Source organism: Armigeres subalbatus, chromosome 1 (genome assembly GCF_024139115.2).
Source record: "Armigeres subalbatus isolate Guangzhou_Male chromosome 1, GZ_Asu_2, whole genome shotgun sequence".
In the NCBI taxonomy this organism is placed as follows: domain Eukaryota; kingdom Metazoa; phylum Arthropoda; class Insecta; order Diptera; family Culicidae; genus Armigeres; species Armigeres subalbatus.
In genome coordinates this window covers 13,361,281-13,386,959 of record NC_085139.1, presented here as the reverse complement: position 1 = coordinate 13,386,959, position 25,679 = coordinate 13,361,281, and the positions used below count along the sequence as shown (strand labels likewise).

The following is a 25,679-nucleotide window of genomic DNA, read 5'->3' as shown; positions in this document are numbered from 1 at the left end:
CCGACTTCGTGTGTATACGGGAATACAGTGTGCGCCATCAGAAAACGAACGATTTCGAAATGGCTGAAAAAATTTCGATCGCGCGTTTGGGTAATAAGAATTACCAAACATGGAAAAAAAAAATGAAATGCTTCTGATCAGTGTCGACCTGTGGCATACGGTGAACGAGAAGAAACCGGAGCCAGAGACTGCGAGATGGTCGAAAGAAGATCAGAAGGCGAGGGCAATGATTATTCTTAACGTCGAAGATAATCAGTTGCCGTTAGTGAAAGACGCCAAATCAGCGGTCGAAGTGTGGAAGAAACTGAAGAAGTATCAGGAAAAGGCTACGGTTACGTCGCGAGTGTCGCTTCTGAAGAAGCTGTGTAGTTTAAACTACGAAGAAGGTGTGGATATGGGAGCGCACCTGGTCGCCATTGAAGAGCTGTTTGATAGGCTATCGTGTGCCGGTCAAAAGATCGAAAGTTCGCTGCAGGTCGCGATGATCTACCGGAGTTTGCCGGAGTCATACGACGGTCTGGTGACGGCGTTGGAGAGCCGGCCAGACGCGGACCAGACGATCGAGTTTGTGAAACAGCGGCTGATGGACGAGTACCACCGACGGATGGAGAAGCGTGCAGGAATGACCCGTGAGTGTGAGGACCGGGCATTGAGTGTGCACAGAAGAAGAAGAAGCGAACGTGCGAGGGAACGAATTTGTTACCAATGCCGAAAACCGGGACACATCCGGATAAATTGCCCGATGCTGCGGGAGCCGGAAGCGAAAACGGCAGCGAAGAGAGACCCTCGAATTTGTTTCGGCGTGGGAGGCGATCGGCAGCATGGGATCTGGTACGTAGATAGTGGCTGTTCGAGCCACATGACCAGTGCCCGGGCATTCTTCAGCAAAAATCGATGTGAGTGTAAAGCGGGATGTGACGTTGGCGGATAGCTCTACCGTGAAATCTGCCGGAGTAGGCGAAGGCACACTTATGTGTATCGATGGCAACGGCGAAGTGAACGAGGTAGTGATGAGAGAGGTGTTATACGTTCCGGGACTGGACAGTGGTTTGATTTCGGTCCGGAAGCTTGCCCAGAAAGGACTGAGTGTGAACTTTAACAAAGCTAAGTGCGAGATAATTAGCCTCGGAAGAAGAGTGGAAGCCGTTGCTGAACTTCGTGGAGGATTATATGCCTTGAGAGTTGGAGAGGAAAGAAAGCGGAATTGGCGTACGGGTGTGCAAAGCAAAGCTAGCAATGGGCGTTCGCTTGAGGAGGAGCGCCAAGAGGAAGAAACCGATTTTTATGACTGTGTGGACGAACATTGAGGAGAAACCCGATGCTATGTGCCGGATGAGTTGTGAACAACGAAGACCAAGCGGTGAAGAAGACGAAGCAGGGGCTGACGACGCAGGGAGAGTACCGAAGACTGAGTGTCCAACTATGTAGAACTTTGTTTGACTTTGTGAGGTAATACTTTGTGGACTTTGTGATATCTGTTAATGATGATAAACCTCGAGGAGGAGTGTTGAATGTTGGACAAGTCTAATGTTATGTGTACGATGTTTATAATCCCTTATCAGCCCTGTGAATATGTTGTTGTCTATTGTATGTTGAATGTAAATAGAAGTAAATAAACGACCACCGCGGAGAGCGAATCGCTTGTGTTTTCTCGTCCACTTTACGCGTCCGAAATACCCCGCCGGGAGTTGTGTCGGTTCCGCTGTTTACCGTGGGAAGCCTCAGTGATAACTTCCCACATCTTTTGTCGCTTGTTTTTTGCATTTTTCAGCGACAATTACATTCCTTGCGGACAATGCATTATCCGACAATATAAGCTTGACATTAGTATAATATAAACAGGAACTGTTTTCGTATATTAAGGGTCTGTCTCAATTGGATAATTAAACTGAAATTAAACTTAAAAGTGACATTTCAATAATTATCAAATAACCCTGCTCGCAGAGCAAGATTACTTTTGACAGATATCGAACTTTTGACAGATATCGATATGGAATTGCTGGGTAGCACCAGCCATTCTTATAACGGGGTGATTTTTTAATTTTCGAACTGTCACTTTTAAGTTTAATTCTCCAAATGAGACAGACCCTAAGGTCTGTCTCATGACAGTTTGAAAATTAGAAAATCATTCGGTCATAAGAATGGCTGGTGATACCCAGCAATTCCAGTAAGACATCGAAGCAAAATGATTCGATATCTGAAAAAAATAATCTTGCTCTGTGAGCAGGGTTATTTGATAATTATTGAAATGTCACTTTTGAGTTTAATTTCATTTTAATTCTCCAAAAGAGACAGACCCTAGTGTTCACATTATGCTAATTTCGTGCTAATATTGTCCTATAGAATTAGCGAATATGTAGACGGGCCGGATCTCACCTATATTTTCAACAAACACGAACGCCCGCTTCGTGGTAGAAAATAATCTCATTTGATCAGGGTTCTTATTATTGTATTCACCTTGCATTTGATTTTTCCAAGAGAGCTGCTCGTGGTTACAAACAAACGGAGTAAAAGTGTGAATGAAACGATGCGTGTACATACACGCTCGCAGAAAGCTTAATAAATAATTATTTACATATACACTGACAAAAATCCAATCATATCCATTATGTGTCGCACACATAAATTTTGACTATAGCATTTCCCACATAACGGCTATATGAATTTGCATAGCATATATGTGTAAACACACATAACCCTTATTAACTAATAACCTTTATGTGGATTTTCCAATAGCGGGTGGTTATTAACGCACACATAAAATTTATTTAGAAATTTCTTTAGATTTTTGCCAATAAAAATGTGTGGATTTTTATTAGTGTAGGTACATGCTGTTCAAAACAAAATTTTCCCGGGAAGCGAAGAAACTGAAATAAAGCAGAGGACCTTTTTCATAAAAGAGCTATATTTTAACTCACTGGGCTAACTCGTCGGAAACAAAATCAAAACAAACAAAAGTGTCTTGTTCGTCATTAATTTTCGTTGCATTTTACAGTTTGGTGCATTAAATCGACGGAAATCCACATAATTTCTTAGATTTAAGGATGCTTTCGCAATATGTAGAGGAGTTGGAACAGGTTTGTTAAAAAAATGAATTTAAATTCAGCGAATTTTATCCCCAAACGTTACTCCTGCCAGGATCCCTTCGAGGTAGAGGAATTCATCGAGCGGCTCTGCTGGAGAACCAACAATGAGATCGGATCGGATCAGTTCGATCCGGATCTGCTGTACGAGACATTCGTAGAGACGATCAAGGATCTTAAGATCGTACAGGAGCGGCAGCAGCGAAAGTGCGACAAGCTGGAGGATGCCCTGAAGGACGAACAGAAGGTGTTCGTAAAAGTGATCGATAAGTTTGTCGCGAAGCATCAGATCTCGGTGGATTACTTTCACCAGTTGGACGAGAAGATCAACTCGGTGGCCGGTAAGGTGATCCACCTGGGTGAACAGCTGGAAAACGTAAACACCCCAAGAAGTCGAGCCGTGGAAGCGCAACTGCTGCTGAGCCACATGGAGGATTTCTTGACGCCGGGGCCGATCGTGAATGACGTGTACAGCGACAAGACGAGACTGTTCGAGGCCGCGGACATCATCCAAAAGCTGTACATGATTTCCCAGGATTTGCCGGTCAATCGGTTTGCTAATGCAAAAAAGAAAATCGAAGGAAAGTACGACGAGATCGAGATGCAGTTGATTGAGGAGTTTGCTACGGCACAAAAGATGGAAAATATCGATCGGATGAAAGAGATTTCTGCGATTTTGTCGCAGTTTAAAGGATATTCGCAGGTGAGTACAACATTTTGAAGAACGTTGAGATATTTTTAAAAACAATTTTTTGCCAAAAAAAAAAACATTTTGGTATTACCGCAATAATTTTTTACCCTGTGAATCAATATGGTCGAAACTTAGGTGTGGTCAAATTCAAGTTATATCTGAGTTCTGGTTCACACGCATTCGAGATCTAGATTTCTAAAGTTGAACATTTTGTATGAAAAACGGCAAGTGGACTTTTTATTATGCAGCTCACTGTATTCGACCAGGTATCGCTTCCACAGTTGATCAGCTAGCACCTGCACCTATTTTCTTCACGATCTCCTTGCTTGCATGAAATTCCTCCCATTATCGGAAAAGTATTTGATAGAAACTCCTCGTCGGCAAACAAACCGCCGGATGGCCGTCAGACATGCCTGCGTGGACAAGCTGTGGACTACTTCCAGATGAATAATACTAATACTAAAATACTAAGATTCCGTCGAAGTACAAAATTAAGGAAACATTCAAGTTGAAGAAATGCCAATTATTGAACCTGAAGTAAATCAGATACTAAGTGAAATATTTCCAGATATATTATTATTATCATTGAATGTTATCAAAACACTAATACGGACCCTTAGAAATACAACTGCATAGATTTGGTTCACCTTTCAAGCTGCGTATAATATAATTTCTGTCTTGAGCATTTAAATCTAATTGGACAAATTAGGGAAAAAGTTTTCTCAAAAAACCCTAGATCTGATGATTAACTTAATCTAATATTTTATTTATTTTATTTATTTATTAATAATCTACATAGCCACATAAGTGACCTCTATTGGTTTTCAAAGTATATGGAACTACATATAACTATTTCACAAGTGCCAATGTATTCTACCTATTTCTCATAAAATTAGACACACTCTCTGTGAACAGATGAAGACTGCGCTGAAGTCGGCAATTAATTGGCAAATTATTCCAAATGTTGACGGCTCTATGTCGATAAGAATCTTTCAAATAATTAGTCATGCATCGTGAAACAATCAGTATGGGTGCTCTTGTTGATCGCCCATACGTAAAATATATCACATCATATATCACAGTGTCTGAGCATGGAGGGTTTCGATGAGAGGATTTGTTGATATCTGACAGGAGTTCCAAAAACTCCGTGCTGTTTTGTTGATGAACTCTTCGATAGTCACTAGTTTATAGTATGGGCTTTGACAGCTAACTGATGTCCAGAATAGCTGATTTCCAGAGCTAAGAATACGTCCGCAACGATCCGTTGTTCGATCCATATAATCGAACCATATTATGTACTATGGAAGCAGGGAGAGATGTTATCACAAGCAATCAGGTGGTAGCATCAAAGGAGTTCTTGGTAACCAGCGAACTGTTAGGAAGCAAACAACTGACTATGAAAAATGGCTTTATTACATCATTGGTTCTTGTATTGTAGACCCCACCGTTCGCCCAAAGCCTTGGATTCCGTTCCTCCGGGGATGACAAGGCCTATCGAAGCTCCTGGGCCAACGTTTTGCCGCCGAATGATCTCGAGTAGTTACTTGGTTTCCAAAGTAGAACACTTTCGCAACGGGGCGACTTTTGAATTGCTTTTAGCTACTTTTTTCTCCAGTCAGTCAAGGAGAGAAGTTTTCACTAAAGCAATTATCACTGAACTATATTGATGTCGGGAGTTGTTCGGATTCATTTACTAGAACCCTGGAGTGAGCTTTGAACTTGATTTATTTCGAGGCAATATGTACAATATGGGTCTTAATCCTACATGGTGTAACATCGATATGTATTTTAAATAATGGTTTTATCACAGAGAACAGACGTTCATCTTACGTCACAAAGTTGTGTAAAACATTGTACTGGTCATTTTGTCGTTATGCCCCCGTTGCATGGTGCTAGTGTGCTAATAATGTTGGTGAAAATTTTGCCGTATTTTACTTTTTAGCGCTAGTGGTGGCTAGTGTTCAGTCCGTATTGTCACTAGATGGCAGTGTCACCTTGTTTACGTAGTGTAAGCCAACGCCACCGCTTAGTGAGATTGAGTTTGTATGTCGGGCAGTCTGCGTTATGCACGCGTGTGTATTGCGTGGGCGTGTTTTTCTTATATCATGCGCTGTCTTAAACTAACATCTACTAAGTATAGAAAATGTTATGCAAAGGAGAAGATTCGTTTTTTTTCTCTACTTTTCATTTAATCTTCTTAAGAATTGTATCTGCATCTAGTCCGGACCAGAACTTGCCAGTTGGTTCTGATTTTCCTTTTCGATATTGATTACAGAGTTACTTTATTCTCATACGTACACAAATGTGCTACTGAGACTCTTACTATACCAGCTCATAGCACATAAGAATCGAAGTATGCTGAGCAATCAAGGGACGCATCAATCAAAATTTTGAGCGTGCTTTGGATGTGACACCTCAGAAAACTTAAGTGCGCGTGCCCCGCGCTCGTCGCCGCGCGCTATCTCAAGCACTGTTTCCAAATGAAATTTTCAAAGATTATCATTCGTATTCCTTTTTTTCACCAACAAAAGTGAATGATAAAAATTAATGGCAATGTGCAATGTCGCATATTAAAATATGTGAATCGCCTCAATTTGGAAACAGATTTCAATTCCTATATTGGATAATTGTGGTCAATGTTTAAATTTGTTTTTTCTTGGATAATAAGGAAAAGTAAATCCCAGCCGTGTATCCACTAAAACTAACTTAAATAAAGGAGAAGAGATGCTAATATTATTTGCAAACTAAGAATTTTCATAATAGAATTAGATGCAAAATATAGACCACGTGGGCAGTTTTTGGTCAGTTTTAGATACTCTCCTTCCCCTGCGTGGACATTTGTTCATATAATTTTTCAAAAATTTGTTTGGACCTAAAATGTTCACGTGATATATGGACAGCCTCTAGAATGCAACTGAACAGTAACTTTCCCATTAAAAGAGGTTTTTGAAGTCGTTCTTATGTTTTTATTGAAAACTAATTCAAACAATTATGTAACTCATATAAATACTTAATCGAAGATGAATGTTAGTTAGATGTAGTAATAAAAATTTCGCTTGGAAAAATCGCTTAAATGTTCTTAAAATCATTTTTTTTGGAAAATTTCGCAATTCAATCGAATAAGTAGTATATCGGCTAATGTGTCCTCTCCAAGCAAAGACCTTTGCTTCGTGCTAATGCGCTAAATGACCTTTCGACACTTACTTGTGTGCAAGGAATTCCCAAGAAAACAGCAGCCAGCTTGAAAAGATCAGGTTTAGAAGATTTCATGCTTTGCCAGTGATCTAGAATAATTTGTGCCTCTGGTCCTGTTGAGTATAGCTTTAAACGTGGAACACGCGACAAGTTAATCAATTCATCACGAATATCCGTAGTAATTGCTGTATCGTTTTCCTCATCAAGAGTTGCCAAATATGCTTCGAACGAGTCTCCGTTGATTGATTTTTCAGATGATCCGCCATTAATAACATTATTCGGATTGAAAATCATTCCCATCTGATTCCATATATCTACCAAGTAGTCCTACAAATATGAATAAAACTAAAACTTATTGTGTCCCTGAGATCAATATAAATAAATCCTACCACAGCAATTTCCCTTTCTTCTTTACTTATAAAAGGGCTATTTTTGAAATTTATCCTTTTGTTCATATATATATGGCTGCCAGAAATAAAGGATTGTTCATTAATTTCTTTCGTCGTTCGTCCATTTTTTAAGCGATTTTAATAGCCAATTCAAGTTGCGAGTTTTTCAGTTCAAATGTGCATTTTTCCCAAAAGAGGAAAAAATCTCCAAATGTGACCTGCGTCCCTTGCAATTTTATAGTTGCTTCTGCCACAGGACAGAATGCTGTACAAAAACCTTCGATGAACTTCCACAATGCTTCGTCTATTATTTTATCATCATCTCCTTCTACTAATGAGCAAATGAACTCCTTCTCCGTATGTAAGCTTTTGAGCATTAGGTAAGTGCTATTCCACCTCGTCACGCAGTCGAGTTTCGGCCTGTTCTTCTTATTCAGACTGAACATTCGCTTGTACGGTCGCTTTCTCAGAGTTTTCATGGGTTTCCGTACTTTTATCAGTTGAGTTTCATCTCTGCTTCTTTAAAAGTGTCATTAGCAGCAAGTTGCAGTGTGTGCTCCGCACATCGTACTCCTTGTAGAATTGGTTCTAGTATTTCCATTTTCTTCTCACTTTGATCTTCTATTTGATTAGATTTCCCATGGTCATTGTCATTCGGCTCTAAATGATCCGGATCATCAGTATCTTCCTCTGCATTTCCGTCTTCCATCAGACCAAACAAAGCCAACAAAGCTTCTTGTTGCACAACTTTAAGTCGATTGACTGTTGCAATCATGTTGCTGGCATTATCGGTAGTCACCGACAAGATTCTTTAAAAGTCAATACATCAATACCATACGGGTGTAGAATTCTCAATATTTCATCGGTTAAATTTGCAGCAGTATGATAAACATGCATTTCTATCATGCCAAGGGTTCGGATTACAATAAGATTATTCTTGACATACTGGATATTTATACAGATGAATTCCCTTTCCATTCGGGTTGCCAAATCGATCTTGACACAGATAAACATACCGTCGATGTCAGAGATAATGTGTTTTTTAATCTGAGAGCTGACTTGATGGAGGACATGCTTCATTGCCTCGGGGTTCATATGTCGCGATCCTCGCGAGACCTCGATTGGTCTTATGATTCGTTGAAAAGCAGGATAGCGAAGCAGGTTGAACGGAAGTCCATTTACGGTGAGAAGTTCCACTAATGACGAAGTTAGTGTACATGAATCGATTCGAACTTCAACTTTTGGATTTTTTTTCGCTGGTTCACCATTGATTTCATCATCTTCGTTATGCAACAATCCAAATTTTTGCGCTACTTCTTTGTGCATACTTCCATAGTGTCGATAATAACTATACTTGCGTAAATCGGTTATTTTTCTGTCACATTGCACACAGATAGCCTCTTTCGCCAGAAGATTTATTTTGAATAATTCCTCATCCGCGACTGTCTGTTTTTTGTCATTCTCTGGTGGACGAATACGACATTTACTAAGTTATAAATCTTTATATATCTTTTGATTTGCTGTAAATATGAGATCGTATGTGATTCACATCCTGAAATTTAATCACTTTCTAGTAGTCCAAAATAGTTGAAAAATTTGACTGTGATCTTTAAGATAATATTTGGACGGGACTCAAAAGCAATAAAATTTTAAATGTTTCAAATTTTCGATCCCGACGTTTTTATACGTACCAGTAAAATGCAATTAAAACAGAATCTCTTAAATCCAATTAAATAGTACGGCGAACGAATGCTATAAAAAATATTTTAATTGGTTATTTATTATACTAAAAAAAATATTTCTAATGCACACCTTTTAATAATGCCTTGAGTAACGCAACGTATATTCGGTAACGGTCGGCAATTTCATCTGATTGTGCACCAAGTACCATCAACTAAACTGCAGCAGTGCAATTTACTTGACTTTGTTTATTCTTCCTAACGCTCGTTCACAAGGTGATCAGCCCATGCGACGAGCGCATGAGATGGATCGCATGCGCTGCACATGAGGCGCATAGCAACTAGACGGAGGCGCGCAATTCAGAAGCGCATCACCTACTTCGTTCGTACGAGAAGATTTAAAACGAGTCTCATGCACCACCAACTAAAGCACGTGGACGGTAACTCTGATTAATTACCTCGCGTCTACATGTAAAGAATCAGATTGACTGAGCTGATTAAGCGAAAAACGTACTTTTAAACTTGTCATAAGACGAGTTTGTACAATCGCATTTAATCCCACCACTTGATTGTACCTTGACAGATACCTATTTCGACCTCAACAGTAAGGTCGTCTTCAGTGTCTCGTACTTGACTCGACTTACTTTTAAAGGAACTTCTGGTTACTTGGGATAGAGTAAGTTAGTAAGAAACATACATCGGAACGAATAACATCATCTGTGTTTTGGTTGTTTGTGCGGCAAAGTAAATTTAGTGGTTAATCATGGTGATTAGTGATGATCGAAGGCCAGAGAATCGACGGAAACGTCTGGACAATCTGGCATATGAACTGTTTTATTTCTCGCCGAAAAAGTATCGATTACTAATCGTAATATAATCAATCCGAAGAATTACATTGTTCCGTTCGTATTAAGCCTGTTTTGCTGGTTTTGCTCGACTATGCCGCACTGAAGTACTTTAACCGATTCAATACTGATGGGTCATATATGACCCAAGAAGAAAATCAGCTGTCAAAAATCAGTTTTAGGAGATAGAGCCTTGCTTTCTTCAGCAAAAATGTTTAAAAATTACCTGTTCCACCCAGGAAAAATATTTCCCAGGTCAACTTACGGGCACTAGGATAATCTAGAGTATCCAAACTATCATTGATTTTTAATTTTGATGTTCTAATGAATCAACACCAGATTTTCGATGTGCCTACTAGTTATGAGTTGCAATAGCTCCAGGGTTCCTCATTACACCATTACAGACACACTAGAGCATTTGTTAGACATCTACGACATTCCAAACTCTCCTTGAGCACTGATCTTGATATTCAAATCGATCATAATGAAGACCTTCGATGTCCCTACTAGTTATGAGGTGGAATAGCTCCATGAAACCTCGTAACACCAATGGACACAATGGACTAACGATGAGATGGACCCCGGTAATGATAACAATAATTAATGCCTAAAATTAGATTCTGTGTGGATTCTGTTCAGCAAAATGCCACAGTAGATCACGGCACAGTAGCGGTTAAGAAACACAGAGTGCCTACCAAATAAAGAAACGAATAAAAAGAAAAAAAAACCTCGTAACACCATTACAGACACACCACAAAATTCATTATATCTATGAGTTGAATTAGCTCCACGGGACTTCGTTACACCATTATATGCACATTACAGAACTCGTTGAACATATACGACACTCCAATCTGTTCATTAGTACAGATCTTAATATTCAAATCGATCAACATGAAGATCTACGACATCCCATCTATTTTTATGAGTTGGAATAGCTCCACGGGACTTCGTTACACCATTATAGACACATTTTAGAATTCGTTGAACATGTACGACAATCCAAACTGTCAATTGTTTCTATTCAAATCGCTCAACAAGAAGATGTATGCTGGTCTAGCATGAATTTACCGCCAAAAAATTGTATGGTGAAGGTTATTTAGGGAAGATCCATATAGTACGTCTTCCCGAGCAACACACATGTTGTAAATCAGTTGATGATACTCATATATGACCAAATACTATTCGTTTCGAAAAAATTGCGGCATTACGTATTTTGTTCGACTTCATTCAGTCGCAGTACAAGATTTCGAATGGTGCTGTACTAGCTCAATCGAGTATGTTCTGTCAAACGAAATGTAAACAGAGAGAATAAGAGATAACTGTCTCCGTGTTTATTATGCCGCTCGCTGGAGAGACAACCTTCAGCGCATTGCGAATGTGAGTAAACAAAGAGAATAAGAGTAATTTCATCTGCGTGTAGCATTGCCTGTTGGAAAGGCTTCCTTCAAGGCATGAATTGGCAGTTAATATATAAACAAGCAAATCGTGCTCAATGACTGTAAAAGCAATATTATTTATTGAGCAGTTGAAACCAATTAAAACATTACGCCAATACGACATGTTTTATAAATTGAGATATAGTAACGACACAAATTATAAGTTTTATTATGAATTGCATATTATTCAGCAACTCGACCGTACGAAAAACATTTTTTGGTTAAATGTCTCGACTGTGCATATGAACAGCACATGTTTCTAAATCGACTTCCACCGTCATTAGTCGTCTGAGTACACGCGACCACATGCGTAGAGCAATCAAATTCATCAAATGCTTTAGCATTTATTATATTTATTCGAGTTTATAACACAGATCCAATTTTGAGCTAAATAATTTAAAGCTAAAGAAGGATTCGATAATAAATTACTTCGATGTTTCCATGTGTTTCAGTTAAATGCACTTGGGTCATCTCTTGCGCGTTTTTTTTATTTAACTCAACTATTTTCACGTAGATTTTCCCCATAAATTTTTCACGCGGTTTATCGAAATTGTCAAGAAATACGTGAAATCTGCAAAAAACCGATTTAGGTTGAAGTCGTTTTTACGAGGATTTCGGGATAATTAGAGATTGCATATTATCTGGAAACTATAAAAAAGGTATACTAATGACATTCTTTCCTTCAAGATACAATAATGAAACATTTATTCTGTTCCCGTAGAGAAATAATAACAAATATAATGAAAAACTTTCAGCAAGAAATGACTCTCGAACAACATTCGAAAGCTATAAAGGTGACGAGTGATTTTCATTCGACTTGAGTCGTTTTTCAGTGTGCTATCGAGTCTCCATAATGCCAAAACATCTCGTTATTCTTGTACCTCCTCGAGCATACTCGAACGATGAGTCGTTTTCGAGATCGAATCGAAAGCTATAATGCCAAACATGTTCGACTCGATAGAATTACGTTCGAATCGAGATGCACAATGCCACCCCTGTTTCCAGTCTACTAAATATTTTTTCGATGAAGAAGAATATTATTGAGAAACTTAACTGTTGATTCCTTTTGGTACACTGCTTTCAAAAAGTTTACTCCTAGTGTACTGCATGTTTGCAGCAGTGCACCAGAGCTTAACGTGCCGATTCGGAAGTTTTACTGAAGAAGCCAATTAAGGGCAGCAGGGACTATGTCCAAGGGCTTGACGATCCCTCCCCAGGCCATCTGCGAGTTGTGGGGCTTGCCTAGGATGTGGTGGGGTTTGACAGTGGGCTCTGTTAAACCTCTATAAAAAGCTGCATGTATCCGCAAGTAGGCCCCACCAAAGCGACCGTGTGCCGCTCAAAGCGCACAAGCCCAAGTCCTGGTGTTAGGTGGGACGCTAAACAGCCCTGACACGACGGCCCTCCGACGAGACAGGAGGTTTGCGCTGGCCCAATAAGCCGCCTAGAAAACCAATCATTACGAACAATATAAGAGATAATGCAACTCGATATAATCGGCAAAGACCTAGGCGACGAATACAGGATCACGATTGGAAGCTTGGAACATGGAATTGCAAGTCGCTAGGTTTCGCAGGTTGCGACAGGATGATCTACGATGAATTACATCCCCGCAACTTCGACGTCGTGGCACTGCAGGAGATTTGCTGGACAGGACAGAAAGTGTGGAAAAGCGGGCATCGGGCGGCTACCTTCTACCAAAGCTGTGGCACCACCAACGAGCTGGGAACCGGCTTCATAGTGCTGGGTAAGATGCGCCAACGCGTGATTGGGTGGCAGCCAATCAACGCAAGGATGTGCAAGCTGAGGATCAAAGGCCGTTTCTTCAACTATAGCATCATCAACGTGCACTGCCCACACGAAGGGAGACCCGACGACGAGAAAGAAGCGTTCTACGCACAGCTGGAGCAGACATACGATGGATGCCCACTGCGGGACGTCAAAATCGTCATCGGTGACATGAACGCACAGGTAGGAAGGGAGGAAATGTATAGACCGGTCATCGGACCGGATAGTCTGCACACCGTATCGAATGACAACGGCCAACGATGCATAAACTTCGCAGCCTCCCGCGGAATGGTAGTCCGAAGCACCTTCTTTCCCCGCAAAAATATCCACAAGGCCACATGGAGATCACCTAACCAAGAAACGGAAAACCAAATCGACCACGTTCTAATCACGAACGTCCGCACTTACCGCAGTGCGAATATTGAATCCGACCACTACCTCGTTGCAGTATGCCTGCGCTCAAAACTCTCGACGGTGTACAACACGCGTCGAAGTCGGACGCCGCGGCTTAACATTGGGCGGCTACAAGACGGTAGACTAGCCCAAGAATACGCGCAGCAGCTGGAAGTGGCACTTCCAACGGAAGAGCAGCTAGGAGCAGCGTCTCTTGAAGATGGCTGGAGAGATATTCGATCCGCCATTGGTAGCACCGCAACCGCTGCACTTGGCACGGTGCCCCCGGATCAGAGAAACGACTGGTATGACGGCGAATGTGAGCAGTTAGTGGAAGAGAAGAATGCAGCATGGGCGAGATTGCTGCAACACCGCACGAGGGCGAACGAGGCACGATATAAACAGGCGCGGAACAGACAAAACTCGATTTTCCGGAGGAAAAAGCGCCAGCAGGAAGATCGAGACCGTGAAGAAACGGAGCAACTGTACCGCGCTAATAACACACGAAAGTTCTATGAGGAGTTAAACCGTTCACGTAAGGGCCACGTGCCACAGCCTGATATGTGTAAGGACATAAACGGGAACCTTCTTACGAACGAGCGTGAGGTGATCCAAAGGTGGCGGCAGCACTACGAAGAACACCTGAATGGCGATGTGGCAGACGAAGATGGCGGTATGGTGATGGACCTGGGAGAACGCGCCCAGGACATAATTCTACCGGCTCCGGATCTCCAGGAAATCCAGGAGGAGATTGGCCGGCTGAAGAACAACAAAGCCCTGGGGTTGACCAACTACCAGGAGATTTGGGAGGAGGAAGTTTGCCGCAGGAGTGGATGGAAGGTGTCGTGTCCCATCTACAAAAGGGCGATAAGCTGGATTGTAGCAACTACCGCGCAATCACATTGCTGAACGCCGCCTACAAGGTACTCTCCCAAATTTTATGCCGTCGACTAGCACCAACTGCAAGGGAGTTCGTGGGGCAGTACCAGGCGGGTTTATGGGCGAACGCTCCACCACGGACCAGGTGTTCGCCATTCGCCAAGTACTGCAGAAATGCCGCGAATACAACGTGCCCACACATCATCTATTCATCGACTTCAAAGCCGCATATGATACAATCGATCGGGACCAGCTATGGCAGCTAATGCACGAACACGGTTTTCCGGATAAACTGACACGGTTGATCAAAGCGACGATGGATCGGGTGATGTGCGTAGTTCGAGTTTCAGGGGCATTCTCGAGTCCCTTCCAAACCCGCAGAGGGTTACGGCAAGGTGATGGTCTTCGTGTTTGCTATTCAACATCGCTTTGGAAGGGTAATACGAAGAGCAGGGATTAACACGAGTGGTACAATTTTCAATAAGTCCGTCCAGCTATTTGGTTTCGCCGACGACATAGATATTATGGCACGTAACTTTGAGAAGATGGAGGAAGCCTACATCAGACTGAAGAGGGAAGCTAAGCGCATCGGACTAGTCATCAACACGTCGAAGACGAAGTACATGATAGGAAGAGGTTCAAGAGAAGACAATGTGAGCCACCCACCGCGAGTTTGCATCGGTGGTGACGAAATCGAGGTGGTAGAAGAATTTGTGTACTTGGGCTCACTGGTGACTGCCGAAAATGACACCAGCAGAGAAATTCGGAGACGCATAGTGGCTGGAAATCGTACGTACTTTGGACTCCGCAAGACACTCCGATCGAATAGAGTTCGCTGCCGTACCAAACTGACAATCTACAAAACGCTAATTAGACCGGTAGTCCTCTACGGACACGAGACCTGGACGATGCTCGTGGAGGACCAACGCGCACTTGGAGTTTTCGAAAGGAAAGTGCTGCGTACCATCTATGGTGGGGTGCAGATGGCGGACGGTACGTGGAGGAGGCGAATGAACCACGAATTGCATCAGCTGTTGGGAGAACCATCCATCGTTCACACCGCGAAAATCGGACGACTGCGATGGGCCGGGCACGTAGCCAGAATGTCGGACAGTAACCCGGTGAAAATGGTTCTCGACAACGATCCGACGGGCACAAGAAGGCGAGGTGCGCAGCGGGCAAGGTGGATCGATCAGGTGGAAGATGACTTGCGGACCCTCCGTAGACTGCGTGGTTGGCGACGTGTAGCCATGGACCGAGCCGAATGGAGAAGACTCTTATATACCGCACAGGCCACTTCGGCCTTAGTCTGATTAAATAAATAATAACTGAAGCGCCTTCTGTTGACAATCTCGCAGAATCTCATCAAATGGTTGCAGAGGAACTGAGAGATAGATTTTTTTAGCATCATGTTTTAGCTATTACAGACCGGCTTGATAGTCATATGGCTACTGCTTCTGCCTCATACGCAGGAGGTCGTGGGTTCAATCCCAGGTCCGTTCCATTCTACTACTTTGTATCTTTCTATATATTTGTCATGTTCTAGCAATCACTAGAACTGGAAATGGACATCCATACCGTTTCCATTTCTATCCTATACCTTCAACTTAACAATTCTAGCAGTAGCTGCTAGTATTGGAAATGAACTAAAAAGCTCGTTTTCATCCATCTATCTATAACATTGGCAGCTCGTTATCCAAGATGAACCTCTGCCTCTCGAACCTAACCCAAAAATTCCAATAAATTCCAATAATATTCGGCTTGCAGTGGGAGAGTGATTACATCATCATTTCCTCCCCTTCCCTACATTTACTTGAATTCGTGGCAGGCGCCAGCATGACCTAACAAATGAGATCACCAGTACTTGTACATTGAAGATGAGTGCTAGTCCCAAGCAAACATCGATTGGTTCTCTGTGCAAAAACAGCAGATCTGGTCATAATGGAGTAGCAGCTACGGGCAGTCAATCAAGCTCAAGCTCAACATGTTTTAGCTATTATATTTAATTCATTTTGGAATAAGTATGGTGAAAAGGGTTTGAAATGAAAATTTGTGATATTATTCATACGTAAATTTTTACTCTTACATATAAATGTTAGTCTTAGTAACATCCACTTTCGTGCAACACTGAAACCAATTATATTGTCGATTGAATGTATTGCGAGCTTTATTTAGTTCTAATTTATATTTGTTTCCTTCTTCTCTTTACGAGAAAAAACGTTATGATGAAATGGGAAGGCTTTGAAAATCCAAACTCAATCTTTTCGATGAAATGGTTTTTCGTAGAATTTGCATGGAATTTTAAAATTTTGATCATCTATATATATTGTAGTATATATATGGACCAGGTTGAATGAAAATTCCATTTGTTCAAAAATGATAATAAAGAACTCGAAAAAAATAATGAAATAAAGACAATATAGATAATAATCAATAAAACTGCTCATCTGCATACGAACCTAAAACTTTTGAGCTAAATTTGGTTCAACTGCATACGATTCTCAAACTGAAAATAAACAAACGGATAATGACATACGACGCCCACATCACTAACGTTACATGTGCTTGAAGTATAAAAGCGCATGCATAACAGTGAACTGGTCACTTTTTCGACGGACGCGGAACAAGGAGCTACCGCTCCGCTCTATTTAGTAGAGCGTGGGAGCCGACGTGAGGACCAGCTCTGCTTCGATCCGGGTAAGCGGGTGGCACCGCCCCCGGCAATCGAAGCGTGGGAGCCGACGTGTGGACCAGCTCCGCTTCGATCCGGGTAAGCGGGTGGCACCGTCCTCGGCAATCGAAGCGTGGGAGCCAACGCAAGGATCAGCTCCGCTTCGATCTGGGTAAGCGGGTGGCACCGCCCCCGGCAATCGTAGCGTGGGAGCCAACGCAAGGATCAGTTCCGCTTCGATCTGGGTAAGCGGGTGGCACTGCACCCGGCAATCGAAGCGTGGGAGCCAACTCGAGGATCAACAATTGAAGTGTAGGAGCCGCGCCGACGTTTCGACGCGAGAAGGCGGTAGCAGGCCTAAGCGTATAATGGGCAGATTACGACATATATATTAAACAAAGTTGTAAAAAAATGAGAGATCATTCTGAAGAACCGATTTGTTTTCTAGATAAATTGTGGACGCAAAAAATTGTATCAGAAAATTTAGCAACTTTCGGCGAGACAAAGTTCGCGAAGTCAGCCAGTATCATATAAAATATATAATATTCATAATAAGTATGGGAGTACCAACGCCTTCGTGGTGCAACTTACACTAATTCTGATCGATTATGGAGTACCAATAATTCACAAGTACAGCCGGTCATCAAGAGACGTCGTGATACCCGTAAACCAAGCTTTATTCTATAACATTCTATATATTATGATCACATATAATATATATGTGATCATGTTAACACGTTTTTTCGTACGTACGTATTGTGTACGTAATGATGTCCATTGGAGCAATTCCAACTAACAAGCAAGTTTGGGAACCTATGCATCACTCTGTTATAGAAATCTGGAGTTTCGTAATTGATCGGGGAATACTGTGATTTTTATATAATGTTGTAATGATGTTCCATGGTGGCTCTTCAACTAGCAAAAAAGCTTCAGAATCTCTGAATCACTCTGTTGGTCTTTTAGACCTCCAATATCTGAACTCAAAAATCGTTTGGAGTACCGTAGATATTCTGAGAATATTGTGTTTTGTATATACTGGTGTAATGATGTTCCATGGGCCTTCTCCAACTAACACACAATCTCGGAAATCAATAAATCTCTCTATTGATCCTGAAGACCTCCAATATCTGACTCTAGAATGATTTGTATTACCGCAGGAACTCTGGGAATTTTGTGATTTGCATATACTGGTGTAATGATGTCCCATGGGGTTGCTCCAACTAACATACAAGCTCAGGACTCTATGAATCACTCTGTTGGTGTTGTAGAACTTCAATATCTGAACTCAAGAATGGTTTGGAGTACTGTAGGTATTCTGGGAATGTAGTTTTTTTTATATATTGACTCAATCATGTTCCATGGGGTTTCTACAACTAACACACAAGCTCAGGAATCTACCAATCACTCTGTTGATCTTGTAGGCCTCCAAGATCTGAACTCAAGAACTTTTTAGAGTACCGTAGATATTCTGGGAAAGTTGAATTTTATATATACTGCTGTAATGATGTTCCATGGGGCTTCTCCAACTAACACACAAGCTCGGGAACCTATGAATTACTCTGTTGATCTTGTAGACCATCAAGATCTGAACTCAAGAGTAGTTTGGAGTATCGTTGATGTTCTGGTAACACTGCGATTTGATAAAAATAGTTTAATTATGTCTCAAGTAGCATTGCCAACTTCAATTTAGGATTGAGGCCCCGTAAAACGCTTTGTTGTTTATGTAGATCATCAAGATCTGAACTCAAGGAAGGTTTGGAAGCCCTAGAAGATCTTAGAAAAAAAAAATTCCCCCATATTTCTACTTTTTCATGGTTTGCATCTATTTTTAAAGCAGAATGTCCAAAAATTATGTTGAAATACGACGAAAAAAATCCGTATTGAATCGGTTAAGTAGTACAACTTGCGTTAACAAGCAGCCAAGCGTTAAGCTAGGAATAGTCTATCCTGTGAAAGACCGCCTGTGGAAAGATCCGGGCCATACTAGTGGTGTTCTGAGTGTTCTGACACATTTTGAGATTTTATTCGGCGATTCATCGTTAATAGATCTTCTGGGCCGTCTGCTATTAGACGGAGGAAAATCCTTCGGAGAAAAATCGTGTGTCTGAAGGAAAACGAGAACGAACAGCTTCCCTTGCTAGCCTAGTGAAGCCACATGAGGGGAGGCTTGAGAAGATTTTCTTCAATGGCATCAGCTATCTTTGTCAACACACTTGTTGACTTGTTTTGCAGCCAACATTAAGCGACATTTCTGGATCCCAATGAGAATCAAAACCGATGTCGGTAAACAACACAAATACTACCATAAATGTTACTTTGAGATGTTGGCTGCAAAACCATGGCGTCGTGCCAGGTGGCTGGTCATCATGTCTAATGGAACGTACACACGGTCAAGCAGTTTGACTAACATTGACTCCACCTCTCGTTTATTCCAACATCCATCAAGTTTTACCAACAGCGGCACGAAATTCGACCAACAATATCACACACGAACGACTGAAGGGCCAACCTTGAGCACCAACCATCAACAAATATATGGGGGTTTGTGCAACTTCACTACAATTGCTCAAACATGTTCGGCGAACCTTGACTCCACCCCGACAACTCAAACCAAAATTAAACCGTTTTAATTTTTTCCCACCGAGCCGCCAACTGTCAAATGGTTGTTCGAACAACTTCACACACGTTCCAACAAAGCAGCAACCGAAGCGTTTTCTTGGGGTTGGAGTCAATGTTCGTCAAACTGCTTGACTGGTGTGTACGTTGCATAACGAATCTATGACAAAAGGTCGAAAGGACAAAAGGTTAAAAGTACAAATGTCGAAAGGACAAAACGTCGAAAGGGATAGAAGGTCGAAAGGACAAAAGGTCAAAGAAGACACAAGTTCGAAAGGGACAAAAGGTCGAAAAGGACAAATGGTCGAAAGGGACAAAAGGTCGAAAGGGAGAAAAGGTCGAAAGAGACAAAAGATCGAAAAGGACAAAAGGTCAATCAAGAACAACTTGATTACATGTAGAGTGTATTCCAAAGGAATTTGTGAAATGCATTTGACTTCAACAGAAATAATTCACTCATCTCATCAATCAAAGTTGAAGAATGAACAATTTTCAAAAAAGGAGTAATTTTTATGAAACAATATTATTAATATCTAGATCGTTCTATTAGAGCTAAAACAGATTGTTGATTTGAGGAATGAATAAAACTTTGTATTGTGCGAGATTGATTTTCTCTGTTTCAGTTTCTTGTCTACTTCGACCTTTTGTCCCTTTCGACCTTTAATTCTTTTCGACATTTTGTCCCGTTTGCCCTTTTATCCCTTTCGAACTTTTGTCTTTCGACCTTTTGTCCCTAACCCATGGCTAACAATTTCAATTGCGTGCGATTCTTCAAGCCTGAATGTAGGCCCTTCCCGTAAAACCACAGCTGCAGCTGCACGATGCGTGAGAAACTGTGTACCCTTGTGATGCAGGCTTTACGAATGTCAATCGGAATGCGCGACCTTGCCTTGATCGTATATATATGTAAACCTGAAACTACGCGACAAATTGCAGTCTGCTTCCCCACACGTCTACTGTACAGATCACTAAGTGCAAACGGTCAGACTCGGTCTGCCCCCACTGGGACACGAGCTCGGGAGTGGTTTGACGATGACGAGTTCCAAGTACTTACTAGATGGGTGATGAACTCGATGAACCAACGTCGAATGGAATATCCTCCTCCACTGGACTTGATCCTGGGCAAATCGCTTCCAGTCGCCCTGACCGTTTATCGCCCTCGGGTCTTCTACTGCAAAATGCATCGTGTAAGCGGTCTTCCAAGAAGCCTACGGCATCTTCCGGGTTCTCTACTGAATATAATATGAACCCGCTTAACCCTCTTCCGGCTCTTCCGAACAACGTGTCCAGTCCACCGTAGTCTGCCGTGTTGTATAAGCTTAAATATATCCAACTTTTTATAACAAATGATTTTTTATTTATTCCAAGAATGATAGAATCCTTACGATACAATGTCGGAATACTTTCATCATAACAGTCATAATGCTTACAAAAATAATTACTACAAATTTCTATGAATTAAAATAAACTTAGTTTTTAATCTACTTAGCAATAAGCACCATTACGAAAAACAAAAATTGTCACAGAATAGTTTTTGATACCAATGTACAATCTTTTAGGTAATCGATGTGTATATCGAGCAGAGTCAAGCTGTAACTTATGGAGGACGGGACGTATTCGATGGGATTGTTCCCCTATGTCACAAGAATTACAAAATCATCAGACAGGTTTTCAATGCTCCGGATCAGGTGATGAGTAAGTTCATTCTCAACATTTACCAGCTGAAGATCAATCAGTTTGTGCAGACAAAACTGGACGATCGTAAGGATGAGGGGAAGTATCTGAAGACACTATACGAGTTGTACTCGAGGACGCTCAAGCTCTCGAACGAGTTGCAAGAGTTTATGAAAGAGTCAGATGACGATTTGTTGCAGAAACTGACGGCCAATATTTTTTCGTCCCATTTGGCATCGTACATCGAGGTGGAGAGTCGTAGCTTGGATGCAAGGTGTCAGCTAGATCTGAAGAAATTCTATGAGAATAAGAATCATCAAAAAAAGCAAGTAGAGAGATTTCAGGAACTTCGTCGCGATATGCAAGCATTGATTGGGGCTCGTGCAAATATCAACATAGCACAGATTGAAGACTATGGAGGGGAAACTTTTCTCTCGGAAGAACTGGCCATTAATTTACTACAGCAATCGTCGTGTGCTTTGGAGCGTTGCTGTTTGTTGTCCAAGGAGGTGGACCTCCCGAGGAACATTCTGAAAATTGCTGACATCTTATTGAGATTCTTGCTCCACGAGCACGTAGACTATGCGCTTGATTTGGGTCTACAAGCTATTCCGATTGCCGAGTGTAAAACCGTGCCCCAAATCTATTTCTTCGACGTGGCTCAAAAATGCAACACAATAGTTCATTTGCTGGAGAAGACATACAATGCCAGTGTTATCCCAAACGTCCTGTCAACTGCGCAATACACCGATTGCATGCAAAAGAAGCGCTACTATTTGGAATCAATTGAGAGCAAAATTGAAACCGGCCTCGAACGTACTTTGAATGCCATTTTCGGCTGGGTTAAAACTTATCTTCAAAACGAGCAAAAGAAAACCGACTTCAAACCGGAATCGGATGTGGATACCGTGGCCTCGAGCGCATGCTTGTCCGTCGTTCAGTATGTCAATCCTCTAATCGGTCTCATCCAACGCACGATCGACGGTGAGAATTTGTCGGCTGTTATGACTGAATTTGGCGTCCGCTACCATCGTGTGATCTACGAGCATTTGCAACAGTTCCAGTACAATACGGCCGGAGCGATGTGCGCCATTTGCGATGTCAACGAGTACCGTAAAAGTGCTCGCCCGTTGCAGTCACCGCTGGTTACTCAACTGTTTGATGTGCTGCACGCTCTGTGCAATCTACTATTGGTCAAAGTGGAGAACCTGCAGGAAGTTTGCGGTGGTGAAACGCTCAACTACCTGGACAAGTCAGTGGTGATGAATTTCATTCAACTGCGAAGCGATTACAAGTCGATTAAGATCTCCAACTCGCTGAAGGGTATTTCCGATCAGCGAAATGTTTGAGAGAATGATTGATAATCTTTGATAATTTATTGTATAATATATAACAGTTATATTCCCAAGTATTTATGTTTAACAAAAAAAATGTATGTGTTTTATTGAATCCGAAAATAATGCAATTGTAGTGTGCATCAAAGACAAAATAGTGATACCTACTTAGCTCTTTTGTCTATGCAGTAAATAGCTTGAAGCTCATGAAAAGTTGAGCGATGAGAGAATGTTTCCCACCCGAAAACATCCTAGACCGGACCGAGAATCGAAATCGCCATCTCTGGATTGGCAATCCTCATCCGACCTACTGACCGTTCGGCCCTATGACCCGGAATCCAATTTTAGTCATTTATGCCGGAAATTAGAAAACGCGCACAACCACTATTACCAACCAAGGAAGTATTTAAGAGATTCGGTGTGTGCTCGGTAAATTGTGTACGACAAAGACACGATATTCAAATAATCTTACTTTGACGGAATCAAATTAGCAGGTGTTAGGTTCAGTAAGAAAAACAATCAAACATTATAATGTCTGAAACTCGATTATGCATATGCACAACATGTGATAGATTTAGTTCGGAAAAGGTAATGGAGGGCTCCCTTCGGTGGGGTTTGATCCCACAAAACCAGTACGCCTGACAGCTGCTTGCCCTACTGTTGCCCTACTGTTTCATCAGTACCCGCTAAGCCCGCAGCTTAGCGGGTACTGATGAAACCAAATTCCCAGCACCGGGCACGTAGCCGAACTCTCGCAATACATTTTCAGAACTAACTCTTTTATTTTTATTTGTTTTAACTTTGAATGTACAATCAACCAGTCAACTGCAGTGTTGGGAAAAATTCAAAATCTCAAAACTCACGAACGATTTAAATCAAACGTGAGTTGAAACGCATCCAACTCAGCACCTAAAAAATCTTGGCTGAGCTGAATCATCCATTTGTATCATCGTAGGTTTTCTTTTGTTCTCCTTCGTAAATTAACAGTAAATTAACGTTCAACACATAAAACAATTGATACTCTTGCGTGTAAGCAATAAATTGCACCCAAATTGTTTTTAAACACTTTTTGGAGCGAAATGATTTTTTGGGAAATGAGTGAAATGATCCGATTTAGCATGAAAAACTCAGACGTGATGCATTTCTTTAAAATCGCAAATAAGTTAGTTCGCGCGGGAGCGTTTAATGTTTGAGTATAACTATGTTTGATCGTATAACTCTAAGGTCCAGCCCAATCGGGTTATACGCAAAGGTGACGTTGAACTACGTAGCTTTGTGTAATGTACAGGTTTTCGACTCTTCCGTTCGATGAGACCAAAGCAAACATTTTTCAAGCCTTGGGTGAATCTGTTTTTGTTGTTTGATGATGTATATAATTTTTAAAACAACATTTGAAAGGGATGATAAAAATAAAATTTTCATTAAATCATATATATATATATATATATATATAGTCGTTGTTTTTAAGGACCCCCCACCCCCACGTAACAATCCGTAACAATTTTCAGAACCACCCCCACCCCTTTGCGTAACGCGTAACAAATGCTATTTTTTGAAAAAGATCTTAATTTTGGTAGAATTTGAATGACGGTGCAATAAATTATTATGTATTGTATATTTCATGCTTTTTTAAAGTGTACCGTAGTTAAACAGGAGGGGCGAACCTGGACCGGCAACGTAATCGAGACGACCGTAAATCGTTCCGCGGAATACTTTCGGGGTTCCGGAAGACGTAATTGAAAACGCGACCAACTGCAACGAGAAACCTTTTATTTATGTTTGTTGGCGCCGAGGGGTCGACGCATGTATGATCATAAACATCCACCCCGCCTTGAGGCAACGGCTCAAACAGGAAGCGGACATAACTTCTGGACAGAGCGCTGATATTCCGACTTGCCTCTGCGCAGCGTGACGTTGCGAACTAATCCTTGTTGATCTGGATGTACAGCGACAATGCGAGCCAGCTCCCATGCTGACAGCGGACAATTATCGTTTTTAACGAGAACGAGTTGTCCAGGATTCAAATTCTGTTCCTTGGTTTTCCACTTCCCTCTGGGCTGCAGTGTAGCGATGTACTCATCTCGCCAGCGCTGCCAGAAGTCCTGCGTGTATCGTTGAACTCGCTGCCACCGATCGAGCATATTCATCCTGAGATGGGTGACGTCTGGTTCAGGCAACGAATTTAGAGGTTGGCCTACCAAAAAATGGCCCGGCGTGAGCGCCTCGAGACTGTCAGGGCATGACGATATAGAGCAAAGGGGTCTCGAATTAAGACAGGCTTCCACTTGGCATAATACCGTAGACAGTTCTTCATATGTCAGCTCCTCATTACCAACGATTGGTCGTAGCAACTCTTTGGCGCTTTTTACCGCAGCTTCCCAAATGCCACCCTGGTGCGAGCTTGCCGGTGGTATAAATCGCCAACGGATTCCTAAATTTGCGAAGAAGTGTTCCTTTTGCTTGGCGTGCTTTGTCACCATTTTATATACTTCCTGCAATTGTCGATCTGCTCCAACCAGGTTAGTGCCATTATCCGACCATATTTCACTGCAGTATCCACGGCGCGCAATCATTCTCTTAAAGGCTCCTATAAACGTATCAGTGGTTAGATCGCCTGCGGCTTCCAAATGAACAGCTTTACTTGAAAGGCAAACAAAAACGACGATATATCCCTTCATACATCGTGCTCCTCGCGTGTTACTGCAGCGCACCATTATTGGGCCAGCATAATCCACCCCAACATGGGCGAAAGGTCGACACGCTGTTACTCGAGACGCTGGCAAACTTCCCATAAGCTGCTTGGCAGCTTGCGCCTTCTGACGACAGCACGTCATGCACCTCCGAATTACTCGCTTGATGGCTGTTTGACATCCTTGGATCCAGTATCGTTGATTGATGGTTGCTGTGATCAAAGTTGGCCCAGCATGACAGTTGTTGACGTGGATTTCCTCTACCAATAGTTTTGTGCTGTTTTGTGAAACGGTGCTCTTTCGATAGGATTAT

The 25,679-nt window shown here is 41.8% G+C and overlaps 2 protein-coding genes across 2 annotated transcripts; one reads left to right on the top strand and one right to left on the bottom strand.

Annotated features, from left to right (window-relative positions):
* Window positions 1–2,933: 2,933 nt before the first annotated feature.
* On the top strand, window positions 2,934–22,781 carry LOC134221915 (exocyst complex component 5). Its single transcript, XM_062701082.1, has 3 exons — window positions 2,934–3,077; window positions 3,139–3,786; window positions 21,228–22,781. The coding sequence occupies exons 1-3, from the start codon at window positions 3,045–3,047 to the stop codon at window positions 22,689–22,691; spliced, it is 2,145 nt and encodes a 714-aa protein (XP_062557066.1). The 5' UTR covers window positions 2,934–3,044; the 3' UTR covers window positions 22,692–22,781.
* Window positions 22,782–24,493: 1,712 nt separating this feature from the next.
* Window positions 24,494–25,619, bottom strand: LOC134208118 (uncharacterized). Its single transcript, XM_062684194.1, has 2 exons — window positions 25,357–25,619; window positions 24,494–25,263 (listed from the first exon to the last, which is right to left on the bottom strand). Exon 2 carries the CDS (start codon window positions 25,247–25,249, stop codon window positions 24,521–24,523), a length of 729 nt encoding a protein of 242 aa, XP_062540178.1. The 5' UTR covers window positions 25,250–25,263; window positions 25,357–25,619; the 3' UTR covers window positions 24,494–24,520.
* Between the last annotated feature and the right edge of the window lie 60 nt (window positions 25,620–25,679).